Raw genomic sequence first — 21,063 nt, forward strand, 5'->3', positions numbered from 1 at the left:
GCACTTAGCTAAGCCTGGCTATCATGATCAATGCTCATCCATTGCCTATCTGTCTAGGGAGTGCCAGATGGACATCTGGACTGCATTCCTAACTGTCAAGAGTAAGTGACTCATATCTCACCTTGATCAACCAATCAGGGCCTGGTAGGGCCGAGTAACCCACGTGGGTCTCTGATGCCCACGAAACTTTCAGCCAATGAACGAGGTGAAGTTCCTCCAGGTAAAAACAGGCAACACAGAGTTTCAGGAGAATTCCAGGGGTGCGAGACAATTCCAGGGCAGGACGGCCAAGGAGAAGAAAGGTTCCCAAGGGCAGGACATTCTCGCAGCGCGCCTCCTGACCATCCTGAGACTCAGCCCGGACAACCATGTAACGGCCAGTGTGTCCAAGTGCCAGAACTTTGCTTTGTTCTAAGAGTCGAGAGCGGAGGTTGCCACGAGTAACCAAAGGATCCACCCGAGGTTAGCATCAGCAGCAAGCCTCGTGAACAGGTCGGAACTGTGGACAGCTGAATCAGTATTCAGAATTAGCGCTTCATCAGGAACGAACCTTCTTCCTGACCTGCTGGGACCCACAGTCATCTTTTCTCCTGTGCACAAACTTCACTAGTTAAAGCCAACACTAACTAGCCGGTCTTCAGAGAGCAGCGCACCATCGCAAGCCGCACAGCACAGCGTGGCACGGAGGCAGAGAGCGCGGATTGGACAGCAACAAGCCTGCAACTGCTTCTTTGTGCCCGCAGGAGATCTGAATCCCCAAAGATTGGATGAGTATTCAACTTCACTGCATTACAGCTCGAGAATTCAATTGTTATCCCAACCAGTTGATATCAATTTAATTCCTAAGAGTTATGTACTTGTTTTGAGTCTCTAATGTAGAAGTTGTAACCAAGTTTTCCCAGACCTCCTGGGAAAAACTAAGGTTGCTGCTGGAAGAGGTGTTAGTGGGGCCAGCGGGGGGCGCTCACCCTGCAGTCCATGTGGGTCCTAATGCCCCAGTATAGTGACGGGGACACTATACTGTAAACAGGCGCCGTCCTTCGGATGAGACGTAAAACCGAGGTCCTGACTCTCTGTGGTCATTAAAAATCCCAGGGCGCTTCTCGAAAAGAGTAGGGGTGTAACCCCGGTGTCCTGGCCAAATTTCCAATTGGCTCTTACTAATCATGGCCTCCTAATAATCCCCCTGTATGAATTGGCTACATTACTCTGCTCTCCTCCCCACTGATAGCTGATGTGTGGTGAGCGTTCTGGCGCACTATGGCTGCCGTCGCATCATCCAGGTGGATGCTGCACATTGGTGGTGGTGGAGGGGAGTCCCCATTACCTGTAAAGCGCTTTGAGTGGAGTGTCCAGAAAAGCGCTATATAAGTGTAAGCAATTATTATTAATTATTATTATTATTAAGTTCAATTACGAAATGGTCTAAATGAATGATATACCGAAGGTATGTCCTCTTGGTATGTGTAACTCTTTGTGACTGACTGAATATATACCTCTTGTATTCTGATAACCCTCACGATAAGATCTATTAGGTTTACATGCATATTCTATGTATTAATAAATGTATCCTCGTGTATTAGTACCTGTGTGTGTGTGTTGTTTGAGTTATATCGCAAGGTTGGATTCTAAAGCCATTAAAAGAATCATTTTGTGATTTATGGCTACAATTAATAATTGTCCCAGTAAATGCCCAAACACCTACAGAACTGGTGCCTCGTGAGAGCACACTACATAAATTGGCGTCCCTGGGTGGGCCTGGTAAGACTGAAATGAGTCAACCAAGCGGAATAATTCATATAAAACGCTGCGGGTTTCATACACGACAATACAGTGTGCTGAAAGCCGAAAGACAAATAGTTCCCCTTGCTCTTTAAGCAGTGCTTGATTGTTTTGTGATCTTTTGCAATCTACCGGGTTGATTGCATACTTGATCTTGTGGTTTTCTGTGGTAAAACTGTGATTTCGTACTTAAAAGTAATACTCTTTAAGTTTAGCGATGGTTGCTAAAAGGTCTGAATTCAAGTTGCTATTAAGCACTCTCTCTAGCAGCGACAAGTCTGACCACGATCTCCGCCATATCTCCGTCAGCGGAGAAGCTAGAAGGATAAATCTCCATTCTCTGAGAGAGCTAGGGAAGGACATGGAGAGATTTGACCCCGCAGTGTCAGAGAATAATATCGAGAGTTATATTCAAGACCTCAGGTATACCCTGCAGTACCTGCCAAACGCCACAGAACAGGAGAAAGTGTTTCTGTTCAGGAAAACTACCAGCAGAGCTGTACATGAGTGGATGGCTAGGCAGATGAAGAAAGTCTTAAATGACTTTGAACAGCTTTGTCAAGCACTTATCCAAGAATACAGTGTGCTTATTGACCCGTCTGCCGCGATAGCTGCTGACCTTAACATTAAGCACGAGAGAGACAAGTCCCCTTGCGAAAATTACGAGAGACTTAGACTAACTTATTTTGCAGGGCAAAAAGCTGTTAAAGCGACTGTGTTCGCCACCAGAGCCAGCAGGGTGAATCCCCTCCTGCTCGAAGTAGCACAGGCTCCTGAGCTGGCTAAGCCCCGTTCCAAAGCAGGTACACAGGACCGCACCCAGCGTCCTAAGTGCCATGAGAACACCGGGGAAGGGAAAGGGCTAGAGAAGGCTGAACAAAAAAATTCAGTAGCCACCCGCCTGGCCAGGCTTGAACAAGTTTTATTAGGACAGGGACAACCGCTCCCCAAGGCTGCCGGAAGCGTGAATGAGCTGATACTCTCCACTGGAGGAGGTGGAGACCCGCCCCCTTGCCCAGTCTATCTGACTGAGCGGAAGGGTTCCTGCCTGGATGAGGTCAGCCACTCCCAAGCGAGTGCTGACTCCACCCCTGAAGTCACAGAGCAGGCAGTAAAACACAGAGGAAAAGCAAGAGGCTTTCACCTCAAGACTGCCATGGGAGATGTCTTACACAGTGAGACACTGATTGACACTGAGGTTGAAAGGTGTTTGATGTCATGTGGCAAGCTCAAACGGGTAGAAAAAGAGAAGGGCATGCGACTCAGAGTGGAACCTTGGGTGGATCACCAGAAAGGCAAAGTGTGGAAACAGGTCAAGGCTCCTAAGCCTTCTGTACAGAAGGAAAGGGGGGCCAAGAGGCAGACTGTGCTCACACAGAGCCTACCGGACCCAGAAGCCCATGCGGAGATTCCTTCTGTTCCCTCTGGACAAGAAATAAAAATATTCTCTCGTTCCCCGAATATACAGGGTAGTCCTGCCCCGGCCGAGGTCCCAACAGCTTCCCTGCCACAGGAGCGGTGCTCCAAGCAGCCGCCTGATCCACCAGGTAAAGCACACCCCTTTTACATTCCTAAAGAGGAGCTGATCTTCCCACCTGGTGATGAAAAGGAGCTTTCCCTGTGCACCCTGTCACCCAAGAGGGGTCAGGACCACCACCCTGCAGTGGTGGAAGGGATCCAGATGGCAGGAGAGCCGGTTGGTGATGTAGCCCTCAACCTTAGCCCTGAGAGGTCCTCTATTAGTGAGGATCTGCTTGAGCAGCTGTCACAGGGCCACCGCCAGGTGCCCCCGGTACAACATTCACAGGTTAGACAGAGAGCCCAGCTGGACACTGGGACTACTGCGCTGTGGACACACCTGATCCCAGATGTCGATTCCCTCTGGTGTGACCCAGGGAACCTGCAGTCAGGTAACATTATTTCTCACAACTCCCAGGTAGTGAGTGAGACTGACCTGATTGTTCCTGCCTCAACGGCAGGGTTGCCAACACACCTAGTCCCCCAGAAGGGACAGAGAATGAAAGCTGAGCAGGTTTTCTCACAGCCACCAGCTCAGTTTGTCAGTCTGAGTCTGACCAACAGTGGTTCAGCCAGACTGGAGCTGGATGGTCAAGCCACCCACCTGTTAGTGCAGAACACGGAAAAGGGGGTGTCAGAATTCCCGCCTGTACTGACATGGGCCTGGTGGGTGATAGAGAGTTCGAAGGCTGTGAACTGATTATCCCAGTGCTGGGTCTGCTCCCTGAACCCCTAGCAAGGGAAGGGGGGAGCGAGGAGGTGTCCTACAACGGCCCCCAGCGAACGATTGTAAACATGCCGATAGAGGGATTCCTCAATCAGGAGGGGTGCAGGGTGGACCTGAACAGTGAGAATGGGGTAACAATCCCAGATAACTCAGGTGCTCCAGATGACCACTTAGCTGAGGGTCAGGCATGCTCCAATGCTGCACCACCCCCAGCAGGGTTCCTAGAGCACAGGCATGTACAAATCAAAAAAGCAGATGCCCTGGAAACGGAGGAGCAGCATCAGCAGCTGCGTCAGATCTCCCCAGATTTCCAGGATGTTGGTGCCCAAGATGCCACATGGCATACTGAGAAAGACACCATGTACATGCTGCGCCAGCTTAGAAAGGCGACAGTCACTCAGAAGGTGATGACTGGGATCAGCCACCCTAAAAGACTTTTGGGAGGACTGATTGCTGCCACCACTGTTGTGCATTTGCTATTTCTGGTAGGTTTGTTTGCTACTGGCACTCTCACCCTGACTGCCCCAAGAAGGCAGGTGTCAGAGATACCAGAGGGTAGTGACAGACTTTATCGACAGCAGCAAAAGCTGGAAAGCTTAGGGAAAAGCCTACAGGTGACTTCCTATGCAACAGGGTTAAATCTTATTCCCCAACCAGTGGGCATGATTGTCGGTGTTATACAGTGGGTTTATGCTTGTGTGCAACAGTAGAACTAGCGCTTCATCAGGAACAAACCGGTCTTCTTCCTGACCTGCTGGGACCCACAGTCATCTTTTCTCCTGTGCACAAACTTCGCTAGTTAAAGCCAACACTAACTAGCCGGTCTTCAGAGAGCAGCGCACCGTCGCAAGCCGCACAGCACAGCCTGGCTGCTTCTTTGTGCCTGCAGGAGATCTGAATCCCCAAAGATTGGATGAGTATTCAACTTCACTGCATTACAGCTCGAGAATTCAATTGTTATCCCAACCAGTTGATATCAATTTAATTCCTAAGAGTTATGTACTTGTTTTGAGTATCTAATGTAGAAGTTGTAACCAAGTTCAATTACGAAACGGTCTAAATGAATGATATACCGAAGGTATGTCCTCTTGGTACAGATGCAGCCATTCAAAACAAGCGGGCAATACCGCATTATTTTGCGGTGCGCTTGATGCAGCCTACCGCGAGTTACCGTAAATTCGTACCTCATAATACCACGTGGTACCGCAAGTAAAATAATAGTATCCGGAATTTCCGCAAGGTGGAGCTAATAAAGCTCAACCTCTCATGTTTGAGCTATCGCCATCAAAGTCTTTAACAAAGATATTACTAATAGTATTAATAATGAATGACCTTGGACAAGCTGTAAACTCAAAGTATTGCCCTGGTCCACATTCTTTTTTTCATTGACTGTCTTTGTAAAAGTTACACCAAAGCATTTCGCAATCACGCATTTGTTTCCAAACATGCAAAGTACAGTAATTTTTGAGAATCTCCAATTCACCGTGCCTTTCACATGCTCATAAAAGAGATTGATTTAGGAACATAAACTTATTACTGTATGCAAACTGTACTGTATACAGTATGTATATGTATATCTAATGTCTTTACTGTGCCCGTTTAAGTATTGAATATTTATATGGAATTTGACCACTGAAGGGAAATCTTAGTAGCTGAACATAAAAAGAATAGGAGCATACTGTAACGTGTGTGAAGGCCATAAACGATATTAATTTTGGAACATAAACATACAGTATATGGCTGGTCTCGGTACTTTAAAGGAAATATACACACCAGTATTCCATTTCTCCCTAAACATTTTAAGCATTGAAGTCTTTAACTAACGTGATACCGGAGTCAACAAGCATACTTTTAGAATTTGATTAAAAGGGAATATAATATGGAATCGCGTATCTAAAGAAATTAATAAAGATATGATTATATTCATGTACCCCAACACAAGCCGGAATCCAGCCGGAGCCATGACTTTTTTTTTTAACAAACATTTCTTTGAAAAAATAAAACGTTTATTTAGGCTGGGCCTAAAGAAATACAAAATGAGATATAATGATGTGTTCCTGTTTAGACTTAAACGAAGAGCATAACGAAGGTCATAAAGGTCATAAACGATATTAATTTTGGAACATCAACATATTATGTAAACTGTATGTTGCTGTTATTGGTATTTTAAAGAAAAAATACTGTAAAATCCTGGGTTCGGTACAATGTTTCAGGCATTCATGTGAAGGACAACAGAGCTTTCACTGGCCGATTATCAAACTTTATTGATAAAACAAAAACAAAAACTATCCGACCAAGCCAGAAGAAGACAAAAAGAATAACGGACACAGGGCGAGCCTGCATTCTCTCCTCAGCTGTCCACACCACACTTTTCCCTGGGTCAGAGATTAAATAAAACTTCACTCGCACCAAACAAATTACCACACACTGAACACTGAACATGTTAACCCAAATATGTCTCACAATACTTTTATGGTACATTACTTTGCTAAAATGTATTTAAAAATAAAAACTATTACAAATGCTAGCAGAGAGAGAGAGACACACACAGTTCTTCATTGTCAAAAAGTAATTGTTTTTTACTTTGTCAGCACCCAGACAAACGCAAACGCGTTATTAATGAAATGCTTTTGATCATTCTTAATGGAACTCACAAGTTGTCATCTGCTGTTGAAGCTCTGTGAGACTAGACTCACACATGGCTAGACTTGACTATTTAACCATGAGATTATGTTTATGTTTATTAATCTTCCTTGTTATGCACTGAGAATGATAAGCACCCCAAACACGGGGGCGGCGTAGCGGTCGGCTCTGGCTTTCCCATCTATACCGATGCACTGCAAGTACAACCCCCCTCTCTGCGGGGGTGCTGGCTGTGACGAATTAAACCGGTTTCACAGGTTTTTTCAAAGTAGAAGGGGGCAAGATTTCCAGCGAAAGACACCTCCCCCCCCTCCAAAACCCAGTAAGTACAATACTTACTAGTTAAGAAAGCTAGGCTCCTCAATGAAATTGCTTTAACATGCTAATGCATTGGTGTAACAGTCCGGGCGTGGCAAGCTTCTAATGTCTCCCGACTACGGCGAAAGGAACCCTTCTTTCATTGGAAGACAATGAACATATTCTACGCGTACATGAGAATATAATGCTGGCGTGTGGGCGCGGTAGGGTGCTGTACAAGCTGTAAAAAAAAGGTTTTTTTTTAAAAAAGTCAATTGAGTGTCCATAATATTGCAGTAAGTGAAAAGACCACAGGCATTCTTCCTCCCCCTACATTCTCAGAGTAGAATAGAATTTATTATCAGCTAAATTTAATATTATTGATTACTAATAATTTATGCTAACACCTAGCTTTCTTAACTAGTAAGTACTGTACTTACTGGGTTTTGGAGGGGGGGGGGTGTCTTTCGCTGGAAATCTCGCCCCCTTCTACTTTGAAAATACCTGTGAAACCGGTTAAATTCCATATTCAATTCCATATTAATTCCATATTTAATTCCTTCACTTCTGCATAAGCTTTCTGGAGGAACAGTGGATGGGATGCGGCTCTGCAAATTCACAGGTGCCTGACTTGATGGAATTCACATTATCATATTCACATATCAGCCCCCTCTCTCTCTCACTGTTTAGGGCAAGCGAGAGAGAGTGTGCTGTCCTTTGACAAAACAAGGCTCGCCAGATAATGTGAAACGAAACCTGTTTTTCTAGCTTTTAAAGTCGTGCGATGTGTAAGCAGGAACACATCATTATATCTTACATATGAAAAATACATAATATAGCTCCCAAACAAACGCAAACGTGTTTTTAATAAAATGCTCTTATTCACTCATAATCTGACAATTTCAGGAAGACTAAGGAAGGACTAAGGAAATTGTCATCTGTTGTTGAAGCTCTGTGAGCTCGGTGACTTTGAGACCACTTGTTATCCCAAGTTGTTTGAATCGCCACAATTCAAATAGAGAAAAAAGAGCTGACTGACAAGATTTAAGATGTGGCTCTCAATGTTGGATTAAAAAAAACACGTTGCCCTACGTTAGTTGCATTGCTTGAAAAATAATTTTATTTCGAGAGACTGGATAAGTAATTCAAGTGTTTTTTTAACTTCCTGAAAAACAACTAATAATTTAACTATATGTGCAAACGTTTTATGATATGTCGCTGTTGCGATTGTCTATGGAGTGTATCTTATTTGCCTGTCCTGGCTGTGCTGTCTCGCTCGCCCTCCCCCCCCCCTCTCAATTCAATTCAATTCAAGGTGCTTTATTAGCACGACAGATGGGTACAATCAGTGATGGGTATTTACTTTCTAATCTGTGGTCCTTTTAACTGTTTTTACATCTACTGTACTGCTTTGAGATGCCACTTTTAAAGGTGATATATAAAATCAAGGCTTTAACTTGCTTTAACTCCGCAAGTCTGAGTTCTTGTGTCTGTCCTATCCGAACCCCAAAGTATTACAATATGTATCTTTATAGCAGGTGGTGTACAGCTTTTTAGTATAGATTACACTTTTCTAAAATGTATGTAAAAAATAAAAACTATTACAATCTAATCTTTCCACGTTTGATCCCAAGAAAAATAAATCTAAACGGGGAGAAAGCTATGCTGAACGTTTATTAAGAGGCTTAGAAGACAAAGATATCAATTTATGTAGCATTTGTCTGATTGTGAATAAAAAAACACATATATTTAAACATGCATTTGCGATTTAAATCAAAACGCGATTTAAATCAATATAAATGTTTATATTGTAACGCATAGGTGACTATTCATTGTTATTAAAATGACTTAAATTCGATCATGTTGTGATATTTAGAAATATAAATTTGTTTGGTGCGAGTGAAGTTTTATTTAATCTCTGACCCAGGGAAACGTTTTATTTTTTCAAAGAAATGTTTGTTAAAAAAAAGTCATGGCTCCGTCTGGATTCCGGCTTGTGTTGCGGTACATGAATATAATTATATCTTTATTAATTTCTTTAGATACGCGATTCCATATTATATTCCCTTTTAATCAAATTCTAAAAGTATGCGTGTTGACTCCGGTATCACGTTAGTTAAAAGCTTCGATGCTTAAAATGTTTAGGGAGAAATGGAATACTGGTGTGTATATTTCCTTTAAAGTACTGAGACCAGCCATTTACTGTATGTTTATGTTCCAAAATTAATATAGTTTATGGCCTTCACACACGTTACAGTATGCTCCTATTCTTTTTATGCTCAGCTACTAAGATTTCCCTTCAGTGGTAAAATTCCATATAAATATTCAATACTAAAACGGACACAGTAAAGACATTTAAATCTTACTACGACTGACCAACGCACCACGAGTGCCCCTGTTGGTCAACCAATCACGTACCGTGGTATTTTGCGTCATCGTGCGTCACGATGCGCAAGGCCGTAGCCAATTACCTCCGGTATGTGTCTGTGCCGCGCACTTTGAATTGCTGCATCTGTATGTGTAACTCTTTGTGACTGACCAAGGTTGGATTCTAAAGCCATTAAAAGAATCATTTTGAAATTTACGGCTACAATTAATAATTGTCCACGTAAATGCCCAAACCCCTAAAGAAATGGTGCCTCGTGAGAGCACACTACACAGTACAACAAACAACTTGTCAAAACAAACAGGGTTTGATATATTGGAACAGTCATAAACCTTAATGATATCATTTGCAAAACCCACTGCCCACACTGACAGCAATTATTAAGAAAAAAATTCATAACTGATTTACCATAACCTTGTAAAACTGTATTTGTCCACCTGACAAACCAGATTCAGCTTCCTGAGCCTTTGGTATACGTTTCTACCTGCTATGAACTCCAGGGCTTGGACTGGGTCCTCACACAGTCTCTCAATCTTTTCCCAAGCATTCAAGACAGCAAACAGATCCTCTTGGGTCCTACAGTATAACCAGAAGAGAAGAGTGAAAAATTTGTTAGCCATGTAATATGTAATTTCAATACATACAACAAAGGTTAGGGTAGTAAGTCTCTGAATAACAATACTTTTCTTTAATCTAGCAGTGGTACACTTCTGTGGAAAACACTGTTGTGAATGGATTTGTTCATATAATAGGTTTAGCTTCGATCATATGAAGAATCTAAAATATTTTAACATGTATTCACCATTTAATGTTTAATAACACAATCACTTTAATCTTTATTTTAAACATTTAAACCATTTTTTGAAGACTAAAATCATGTGAAAAAGTTTTTAAAGTGTTGCAGCAATAATTAAAATTTAAACTGACATTGTATTTAAACCAAAATTCCCAAACATGGTACAGTATGTTTCAGTCTGTTTAAATAGATTGCAGCTTTAAAAAGAAAAAAAAATAGATAAACCCTTTTGCTTAGGAGCAAATTAAGCTTACTGATTCTTTGAGAGTATCTGCAAACTCTTCACATGCTCTGAAATTCCTCATGATGCAGGTCTTCATTGATATATATGAGATGTTAGGAGATGGCAGATTTAGCTGCACTGTTCCATGAAATCAAAGATTCAGGAGCACACAGAGTATACTTTCTTCACTGTGGCAATGGTGCAGGTTCCAGGAGGCTCTCACCAGCAGTGCAGATGTCCCTGCGCAATCTGACGGTAGTTCTGTCTCTGCAGCAGGACAGAGTGCAGTACAGCACAGCGGATCTGTAGGTCAGCAGGGGGGCAGGGACCAGCGGCAGCCTGCCTCAGTGAGCTGCACAGTGTCTCCTTAAGCTCCCAGGGAGAGTCGCAGGCTAGTCGCAAGGCACAGGCCTTCACAGCAGCTGCAGCACACAGAGGCCAGATAGGGTTACATACCTGCAGCTACCCTGAATACTGCTGAGATGAGGGCTAAGATTAACTTCCCAGTCTATGTCAAACAAAGTCTAATACTACTGCATGGTTTTTAGGCCATTAATAATATGCATTGTCCACATTTAATTTAAGAATGTTTACAGTTTGTAAAGATTATTGAGCTAGTGAGATATTGGAAATATGAAAGATACTTCTTCTAGAACTATACACACTTTTTCAACTTGTCCACATACAAAGACAGACCTGGTATTTGAAGTTACCACTGAGTCAGTAAGAAACAAGTCATAATAAATGATAGCTGTCTTTAACTGTAAGTATCGTTGATTCAAAATGACTTAACCTATGTTTCCCCTTATCAATAACCTGTAACTAGCTAATTTTTCAAATACTGTAGATTATTGTTAGGGTTAGGTATCTTGTACCAGAACACTCCCCATTAATGCAAACATATAGTTAGATTTGTCAAATTATTTTGCTGAGCATATGTTACTTGGTAATAAAAGTATATCACCTGTTATGGTTAATGATTATAATTACAAGATGTGTAAATTAAAAAATAAAAGTGATTTAATTTTATACCTGGTTTAGGAATGGCTTCAAACAAAGTTAAACATTTTAAGAAATTAAAAGTTCAATTTTAATAAGGACTGCATAGATTGGGAGGTCTTTAGATTTTTTCAGTAAAATGAATTATTGAAGAATATATACATTATACTTTTGCTTTAAATGAATGAGCTAAAAAAGGAGCTAAAAAGAGGGACCAAGTGATGAAATGAGAAAGTAAGCTTAGTTTCTTTACAGTACTTAGGAAAAAGTCTGTAAAGTTTTTCTTAAGGATACTTGAGTGGTTGTCTTTTAGATATACTGTACAGTAGTTTTGATACAATTCAGATCTGTAACATGTTGCTCCTGCACACCTGGGATAGACTGTGGAGCATCGCTCCGTGTGATGAACCACAGTCTGAACTGCGGGTGGATAGGTCTCTCTCCACACGCTAGAGGGGCTGCAGGGGCTGTATCATCTGCGTCTTCCTTCCAGGGGTCCACAGGCTTACCTGAGTAAAAATAAAAGGTAAAGCTAGTCAGTCTTAACTGCATCTGAAACATCTATTGTGTCTAAGCAAGGTTTTAAGCAATGCAAAAAGAGCTGATCTAAATCTTATTTTTCAAATTTCATCAACATTACAAGTTGATATGAACTATTAAAAAATATCACCTTATGTTAAAATGTAAAGACGGATAAGGCAATATAACCATATATATCACATATTGTTTATTATAATCTAGTTATCTTTATTGTGTTTTAAAAAAAATACATGATATGGTGAAATGCAAAAACAAGTTTGAGAGGTTAGCTCCAGAAACATAGTGCAAATCCGTTATCACTAGAACATTTCTCACAAATAGATCTGTAACAGAGGAATCAGCAAAATCCCTTACTTAAATACACTCCAGTGAGGGAGGTTTCTTGAATTGGGAGCCTTGGCTTTGTAAATGAGTGTGGACCACTGATAATTTTTTTTTCTTCTTTTGTATATTTTTTGCATTATCAGTTTGAAACTTGTGCATATCATGACACTGTTTCTGTCAGCATAATGAACATATGAATGATAATGAAAAATTAATGAATGGTCCACACTCATTAACAAAGCCCCAAATAAAGAGTGTATTTAAGTAAGTGATGAATTGAACTAAGCACTATGTATTTTACCATTCAGTAATGGTTTTAGACATGGTTTATCATAAAAGCTTTTAAATAGAAATTTAATCTTCAGAAACTTTTGTTCCATTTTAAAGGTTTAGCAGGATACACCATCTCATTATGATTTTAACTTTGCAGTATTAATTACATTAATTTGCCATTCATTAATTTTCATGCTTATTTATCATATTTTAAATAATGGAAAGGTAAGGTTTCATTAGCTTATTTTCAAGATAAACATATTTTTATGTTTTAGTATCTACAGAAGCTTATAAGCGCCATAGAGAAAAAAATATTTTTTGTATTTATCAAGACAGTATTGCATTAAAACAGGATAACATTGGTTTAAAAGGTGACAATTCATTAACAATATTTCATACTATATTAATACCTTGCAGATATATTAAATATTATTGTCCCATACAAATGAAAACATTGACTTTAACAACAGATGAATATTGATAACAGGCCTTAATTGATCACATGCATTAATTAAATAAGTTTAATTACATGTACTGTACATGTAATTACTGTACATCTTTTGTAAACATGAAGTAGAACGTCCTGTGATGTTCACCATTTCCAAATGTATGTTATCCTTGATGTGAAAATGCAGAAATGTACCGTACATAGGTTTTTGCCTAGCATTGAATGGAGTACATTTGCGATGATTTAAAAGTAAGACATACTGTACAGTACCTAATATTGGCTTACTGTTTACTGTTATCGTTGCTTACAGTAAACAGCAAGCTGTCAATGTATAAAATGTATAACTGGTTGTGTGCTGTCGTGGAAATCTTACTCTTTTTGTTTGGCATTCCCCAAATTCTCTTTACATGCAGGTCTGCAAATGGACACAGAAATACTGTTTCTTCTTCCTGCATTTTGCTGTGTATAGTCTAAAAGCTTTTGAGGGTTTTATGTTTAAAGATCCAACAACTGACCAACAATCACAGTATTGTTCACAAATTAATTTTCACCCTTTTATAAACGCAAAAGTATGTCATGTTAACACAATACTGTCTGGTATAAACACCAAACATTTCCTGTTTAAATGCAATATTATTTCATTTAATCACAATTGTTTTTCTCCATGGTACTAACAAGCTTCTGTAAGTATCACAGTAGCTGTAAAATATTATTCCACTTTGTATACTAATAATGTTTCTCTTCTTTAAGAATTTAAAGTTTTAATTTAAATAATTAAATTTACTTGAAGGTGTTTTAAATTTGCATCTTCCACCCCTACCAAAAGTTAGAAAAAAAAAACAGTTCCTTGTTGTCCCTTACACTCTCTAGTGGGCTTGTTCTGGTGGTAATATTTTACAATGTTAAATGATGAACAGCTGGTGTCAGTAGCTCGTAGTTTATTAACCAGCTTTTCAATTCAGCACTATCCATCCATTTTCTAAACACATTGTGCAATACAGGGTCCCGGGCAGTAGGAAACTTCCCCAACAAGCAATGGCACAAAGCGGGGTACCCTGGTGGGGATGCCAGTCCATCAAAGGGCACACAGACACGTTACACCACGGACAATTATGCCAGAAGCCAATTAATCTGCCAATTTGTCTTTGAACTGAGGGAGGAAACAGGAGCACCCAGCAGAAACCACACAGACACATAGCAGACATATAAATTCCAGGCAGGTAGCAGCCCAGGAATGGAACCCAGAGCTCCAGTGCCATAGTTCTAGCTGCTTTCTAAAGCTAACCACTGGACCAGTGTGCTGCCGAACTTAATAAAGAAAAAATTGAAAATAAGTCTGGAGATTTTGGTCTAGTATCATCCAACCATCCAAAGACACATACTTTGGATGGTTGGATAGGCTGGGGACTGCTGTGACCTTTTACAGACATACTGGTACTGTTTGTGACTTTCTCATGGAAGGATGATTGACTGCTCAAACCATACATTTGAAATAGTCATCAGACTATCATATCTTATATTGTCTTGGACTGTAGCTGGTCAAAACATTCGTCTTCTCTGAAATTGATTATTGCTCTGCTTGCTGGTGTTTCTTAATCCACACTGAACAAGTTTTGCCAGCCAGAATACTGATCAAGTTGTGTCCACATGATCACATTACTCCAGTTCTGGAATCCTTACACTTGCTTCCTGGCAAGTTTTCTGTTGACTTCAAAATCCTCATGCTCACCTATAAGGCTCTACATAGCTTAGGACTTCAGTACAAGTCTTATTTATCTTTCTGCTCCTGTCCTTGCAAAAACATAATTGTATTACTCTGGTTTTCTTTTTGTCCCCCAAGCTTAACTGTATACTATGGGTAATCGGTCCTTCACTTGCTATGTTCAAAAGCTCTGGCATTCTATCCCTAAGGATATCAGAGAGTCACCATCCTGGAGTACTTTCAAATCCAGACTAAAAACCTTCTTTTTCAGAGGCTTTTAGGTAAAATTGATGTCTGTGTCCCTTTACATCTTCTAGCACCCTTGTTTTTTATTGTTTTATTAAACTTTATCTCCTATCATCATTTTTTTCTAACTTTAAAGTGTTATACAAAAATAAGCTTCACTGCTAGCTTTTAAGCATAGTGTAAATATGACTGTTGTAAATTAATACATTTTGAAGTGGCACTGGAGTAGCCTATATCACTAAAAATGTGCATTAGATTCACAGAAAGGCATGGAAGACACCTTAATAAAAATAAATAATGTTAAAGCAGTTTAAACTTAATAAATATATCAGCCATACTCAGCGGTTGATTAAAAAAATCTTTAATGGCTAGACTGAAATGAACGCCAATTTTGTGTGTGTGATAGTGATAATTTTTATTGCACCGATAAAAGCAAAGGTTTAAATACTGTAATAAATATATATTTTTAAATTTCATTATAAACTGCTCTTGAATTTTTAAAAATTCTCTGTGGCAACATTACACCGTTCCTGCTTCATACATCACAATGAATCTGCAAAGCTGGATAATTTTTACTGGTTTTGAATCTATACTGTGCTATTGCCATAGCATATTGCTCTTACCTCTGGCTGTCTGGGAAAACAACTTGGAGAGCTGGGAGACTAACTCACTGTCCCATTGGTCCAGTAGGTGACAGTTGTTGAAGACCAGCCAATGACCTCCCCTGGTGCAGGTGTCTAGGGTATGCAGAGTAGATTCTCTTTGGCAATGGGAGCCAAAAGAAATTACATGGATCCTCACCTAAAAGTGAGAAAAGCTTAATTCTATATTTTATATATGTATTTTGTGCTAAATCTGTGGCTGATTAAACATTTCATTATAAATGATAACTTTTTTATAATTTCATTATAAATTTTCATTATAATTATACAGTACATTGTATTAACTATAGTGGTTGCAAATAGAAATGATTTAGAAATGAAATATATTTATAAAATACTAACAGAGTGCTATAAATGTGGTAATAATCAACATGTAGAGTAACTGCATGTAGTCCAACCCAAACCATAACCTGAACCACACCTTTAACTCAAACCCTAGTGTTAGTTGTTGTATGTAGTACGTTTCCAATTGTTTAGAACATTAACATGTAAAGAGGGGAGTTACTGTTCTGTTAACATGGAGACACATGTTGACAACAGAGAAAGGCACCATTATCAATGAAAAGAGGAAGAATTAAGGTTCAGAGTCTGAATAGTAACAATAACCAGATGTTTTTTAAGCACATTAGGAACAGTACTTAAAAAAACGTGATCCTGCAATTAAATTATTAGAATATTATAAAATAGCTTTTAAACCTCACAGTTTTGCCTCATAAATTTCCTACAGAGGCAGTGTCTATGTGGTATTATGAACCATCTATTGCTTGATGATTGTGTAGACTGTACTCTTAGGGGATAGTCACAGAGATATATATGTTTTGCACCCTTCTCCTGATCTGTGGGTTTTCAATTATTGTATTCCTGACAATTTAAAAGTGCCTTAGTCTTCATTATCAGGTCTTTGACTTAAGTTTGAATTAAGACTTAACATACAAATGTACTATATGTTAAAGACAGAATCATGTGAAGAACTATAACTGCACAATCAGAGGCTATGCAATTGTGCAGCTGATTAAGGTAATTATATACACCTATAAGGTAATTATATCCACCTATATTTGTTTAGGTTTTCCAAAGCAAATAGTTTGAATACATATCCAATACACCTTTCCATTCTCCTTCTTATTAATTCTTTCTTTTTGTTTTTTGTTCAATTTATGGAGTAGGTTATGTATATAACAAATATAAATTCCTACTTCAAAATGTCCTGACTGCAAGTTTTAAAGCAACAAAATTTGAAATGTATGCAAGAGTCTGAATACTTTTTTATGGTACTATATAAAATACATCTCATGAAGTTCCCAAATATTTACACAATATTCCTTTAACTATGCAATCCTTAATCAGTTTAGCGGACAGCTGTCTGGATCTTAGTCAGTTTTTTTTGTTGTGAACCTGAGGTTATCAATGGCTTTCTAAAAGTAAATGATAAAGCTGGACCGTTTAGTCCCTGATGTTTTCATTACTTCAGACTCAATTTGGTTACCTGATTTGCCTGTGTCTTCACAGCCTGCTCTATCCAGTACAGTGGATGTGTTGAAGGACCCAGATCTCCTTTTTGTGGCAAGAGAAAAATAACTGGAATTGCCGGCAGGTTCAAGAGCTGTGAAGAGATCTCTGTAGTTGCATAATCTACAGATGCCAGGGTTTGGCCCAACTGGGTGTAAGCCAGGTCCTCAGCAACAGCAAAAAGCCACTCAGGATGCAATGTCTTCCATAGTACTGCCTTCTGAAGAGTAGAAAGTTGAGCATAAGAGGAGCAGGGGACAGGTCCAATCACAGTGGATGAGGGAAACTTGAAGTACTCTTGCCATTGCTCAGACAGGTGAAGTAGGGAAGAGCTCAAGCCCTTAAAAGCAGTTAGATTTTCCAAATAACATATTTCCCTCATGGTGTGCTCATCTACCCATTTGACGAGATGTGTGCTGGTGCTATGTAGATCTAGAGAACTGACCACATCTTTCAGGCCTTTTAAGAAGATTTGCTGCTCCAGGGATGTGCATTCATCATTGTGCCTGATCAGAGCTACAGAAACTAACAACTGGAAGAATCTGGCATGACTCTGGAACAGACATGGCCGATAGTGGGACAGGACATCAGACACTATCCTGTGTGTAATCTCTGCCATAGTGGCGCTTGTGAACTCTCCCCCATTTGCCCCCTCTGTCCTCCCATTGTGGCCCAATGCCACTTTGAACAGCTGTAGAAAAGGCTGGAGAGGAAAAAAGTAAAGGGGAGAGAGCCGTGAGACTTCCTGCAGGGCTTGATACAGAGCACTTCCAAGTTTAACGACTCCATCAAAGTCCTTCAGTAGTACACAATGGTGCTGCAACTCTACAGACACCTCCTTTAAGTCTTGATGCAGGACGGACATAGTTTTCTGACATTCAGACACATGGGAGAGGAAACAAGGGTCTTCCAGGAGAGGTGTGAGAGACTGGAGGATGTACTCCACTAAAGAATCCTGAGGAGAGACAGAAATCAGACTAAATTAAATATCATATGAACTGAAGGGAAATCCACTGTATGAAAGTTAGAAAATTGAAATCTTCCAAGTTGGTTTTCCTCTCCAGATAAAACTAATAATTGTAATAGATTTGAAATTTCTCCTTTATGTACTCATATTTAAACTGCCATATCGTATTCAACTTCTCTGCTATAAATATACAGAGAAAACCATCCCAGCCTTGAATTTTGTTTCTATTTTTGGTTTTGCTGGTTTTGCGGTACCATACTAATGATCTTTGTTTGGTATTGTCTATGAACTTGATCAGTTAATTGTCTGAATCTGGATCATTTGACATACATTAGGAAGTAGTGCTGTACTAATACAGATTTTTGTGGCATTCTAATTCTATTTGTGTGTCATCCAGAAAAAAACACTATTTCCTTTATACATAAAGCTACTGACCACAGGCAGCAGTGGTATAACTGTAATTGGAACTAGCAACTACAAGATACTGGGTTTACCCTGTTATGTTTTGAGTATTTTTAATGAGTCATTTGTAATTCTTGAAACACTCAAAATCCAATTTGAAAATAGAGGTACATTTACAGACCCTCTTCAACTTACTGTACTTATTACCTGACTCAATGCATATATCCATATCTGTGAAAATAAAGTGTGTCATTTCAATCATTTATTTTTGTCACCTTACTGCCCAATCCAAGCTTTTCATTTCATTTCATACCTCCACCTCCTGCATTCTATTCACAATCTGCAGTTTCTCCATTTGTACTGTCCTCCTCTGGCCCCAGACTTCTGGACACTCTGAGAGCACAAGCTCTTTAAGGAGGAGCTCCTCCAGTTCTGATTGGCTCAAACTAATGTCAATTACATTCACCACCTTTAAGATATTAGAATCTAATTCTGAAGAAACAGAGAAGGAGAAACAGTGAAAAAACACTCAGGGACAGAATACTACAAGAAAGTACAATTTTGGTATAATCTCATTTTAAACATAACAAATATAATTAAATAATTTAGAGTTGTGTTTTATTACTAGTGCTTTAAAAAATATTTGTACTTATTGTCAGTCCAGATTCTCTGAAAGCTAAAGTTCATTTCCAATACTAATGTCTGTTTGTATGCATTTTTGTATTTAGTTATATCAGTTATGCAAATAAATTGTACATTTGTCATGTTCTATCTAAATTTATAAAAAAATAAAAGCTTTTTTAAACATTTCATCAGTAGATACATTTATCATGGTTACTCAAAATCAAATACCCTCTTTCTCTAATACTAACAAGTTCATGAAACCAGGGTACAGTATGAAACCACTGTATAAAGGTAATAACAGAGCTGAACAGAGTAAGATATATAAATACTTTGAATCTTGCCTTGAAGACTTGATTAAAAATCAGAATCACAGATGTCCATTATTTGATAAAGTAATGCACATCACTAAAGGTAAAAAGTAAGATCAGAATTGTGCTAAAGCTCTTTAATTATGTAGTGAAGTCTTCAACAACCTGATAACACTTCACTTTGATTGGCACTGAAATAGGTCACATGAAGCAGTTTAATTCATTGATCTAGTAATTCTTTTCATTCTATTGACTTCTTGGTTCAGACTACCAATTCTATATTATATTCTATTTAGTTACCATTCTGCTAATCTCTATTATATCTTAATTGTACTGTTATCTTATCTTATTAGATAAATTATGCTGGATAAATGCAAAGGAAATCATAAATATTATATTTAAAGGAGGGCCCTGTTTAAAATGTTAATGGTCACCATAGAACTTTTAATATCATGTTAGGCAATGATAACAAGGCACGTTTTCTACAGTCTAGAAAGGGACTGACCTGAAAGATGTTAGCCTGCACGAATTACATAAATATAAAGCATTCTTTTATCAGTCTCTTTTAAAAAAGCGGAGCTTCAAGCCGTAAACTAAAAAGGAAGAAGCCGGCGAGATGACGTTGTAAAAATAGTACAAAAAGAAGTTAAAAAAACAAAAAGGGTGATGAAAAATATTCAAGGAAAAGGGAAAAGAGAAAAAAAGACCTAGGAGGAGAAGCTTTTTTCTTGTAAAAGCAGCGACCGCTCGCACAGAGGTTGAGGTTAAACTGACAGAACAACGATACTGTGGTTCTAAGTGACTAAATAAAGCGATTAAGTGTCAAATTAGCATGATTGAGAACTGCATCGGAATCCTTATTGAAAAAGTGTTGTCTTAATTCAAAGGCGTCCCGATCTAGTTTGAGTGGCAGGTTGAGCTTGTTGGAATGTTATTGTTGGGCAACAGCAGTTCGCGAGTTGGGCCTGGTCTGGGCATGACAAATCCCTTTACAACAGGCTAAAATTCTAGGATTCTGGGGGATTTGCAGAAAAAATGTCCTACAATCATTTTTACAGTAGGGAATGTCTTTCCAATACACATACAGTTCATAAAGCAGGTTACACAACGCGACATGACTTCTAGTCGGAGAACTAATTTAAAAACTGCAGTTGCTGAATCTTGCTGCCTTTTCTGTCTTAGAGGGTGTCAAATTATACTAGGAATCTAAGGGGGTGACTAATTACACAATTCCTTCACGGCTTTTCTCATGGTTCCAAATCTTGTATTGTGCTGTGAAAGTACAGTGAGGTCGCCTCATTTTGGCAGCCAATCAATGTGGAGCACACCGGAAAGAGGAGCACCGCTCGAAAGTAAACAACTAAACATGGAAAACAAGTATGTAAACATCTTGAAAATAAAACAGACATTATTTTCCACAAATAAACACCTTCAAAAATATAATTCTTCTTTATAAATAGAGAACAAATTTAGTCGCTAGGGGTGTCACACTAAACAACTGACGGTAATGGGTGTGCGCTGCGACTCTCTACAACTCGCTCTGATTTTCTTAAATGAATGTAATGAAATGTAAATGAAGGCTACGACTGAAAATCCTAGAAAAAGTCACGTAGTGTGATGCCCACATTATCAGGCCAATACGCCTCCCTGGATCTGATGGCCTGAACCATTTCAATTAAAAGGGGAA

General features: G+C 39.2%; 1 protein-coding gene across 6 annotated transcripts in view; it reads right to left on the bottom strand.

The window, feature by feature from the left end:
* Positions 1 to 21,063, bottom strand: part of dnhd1 (dynein heavy chain domain 1) — a 75,599-nt gene that overhangs the window by 7,483 nt on the left and 47,053 nt on the right. For all 6 annotated transcript variants that reach the window (XM_088622597.1, XM_088622596.1, XM_088622599.1 and 3 more), the window contains 6 exons: positions 18,758 to 18,936; positions 17,053 to 18,030; positions 15,528 to 15,705; positions 11,743 to 11,880; positions 10,596 to 10,794; positions 9,838 to 9,929 (listed from right to left, as the gene is read on the bottom strand). In XM_088622597.1, the coding sequence (XP_088478723.1) occupies positions 9,838 to 9,929; positions 10,596 to 10,794; positions 11,743 to 11,880; positions 15,528 to 15,705; positions 17,053 to 18,030; positions 18,758 to 18,936 (1,764 nt within the window). The remainder of the gene's footprint in view (positions 1 to 9,837; positions 9,930 to 10,595; positions 10,795 to 11,742; positions 11,881 to 15,527; positions 15,706 to 17,052; positions 18,031 to 18,757; positions 18,937 to 21,063) is intronic.

This window comes from Lepisosteus platostomus, chromosome 28 (genome assembly GCF_059453375.1).
Source record: "Lepisosteus platostomus isolate fLepPlt1 chromosome 28, fLepPlt1.hap1, whole genome shotgun sequence".
NCBI classification, from domain to species: domain Eukaryota; kingdom Metazoa; phylum Chordata; class Actinopteri; order Semionotiformes; family Lepisosteidae; genus Lepisosteus; species Lepisosteus platostomus.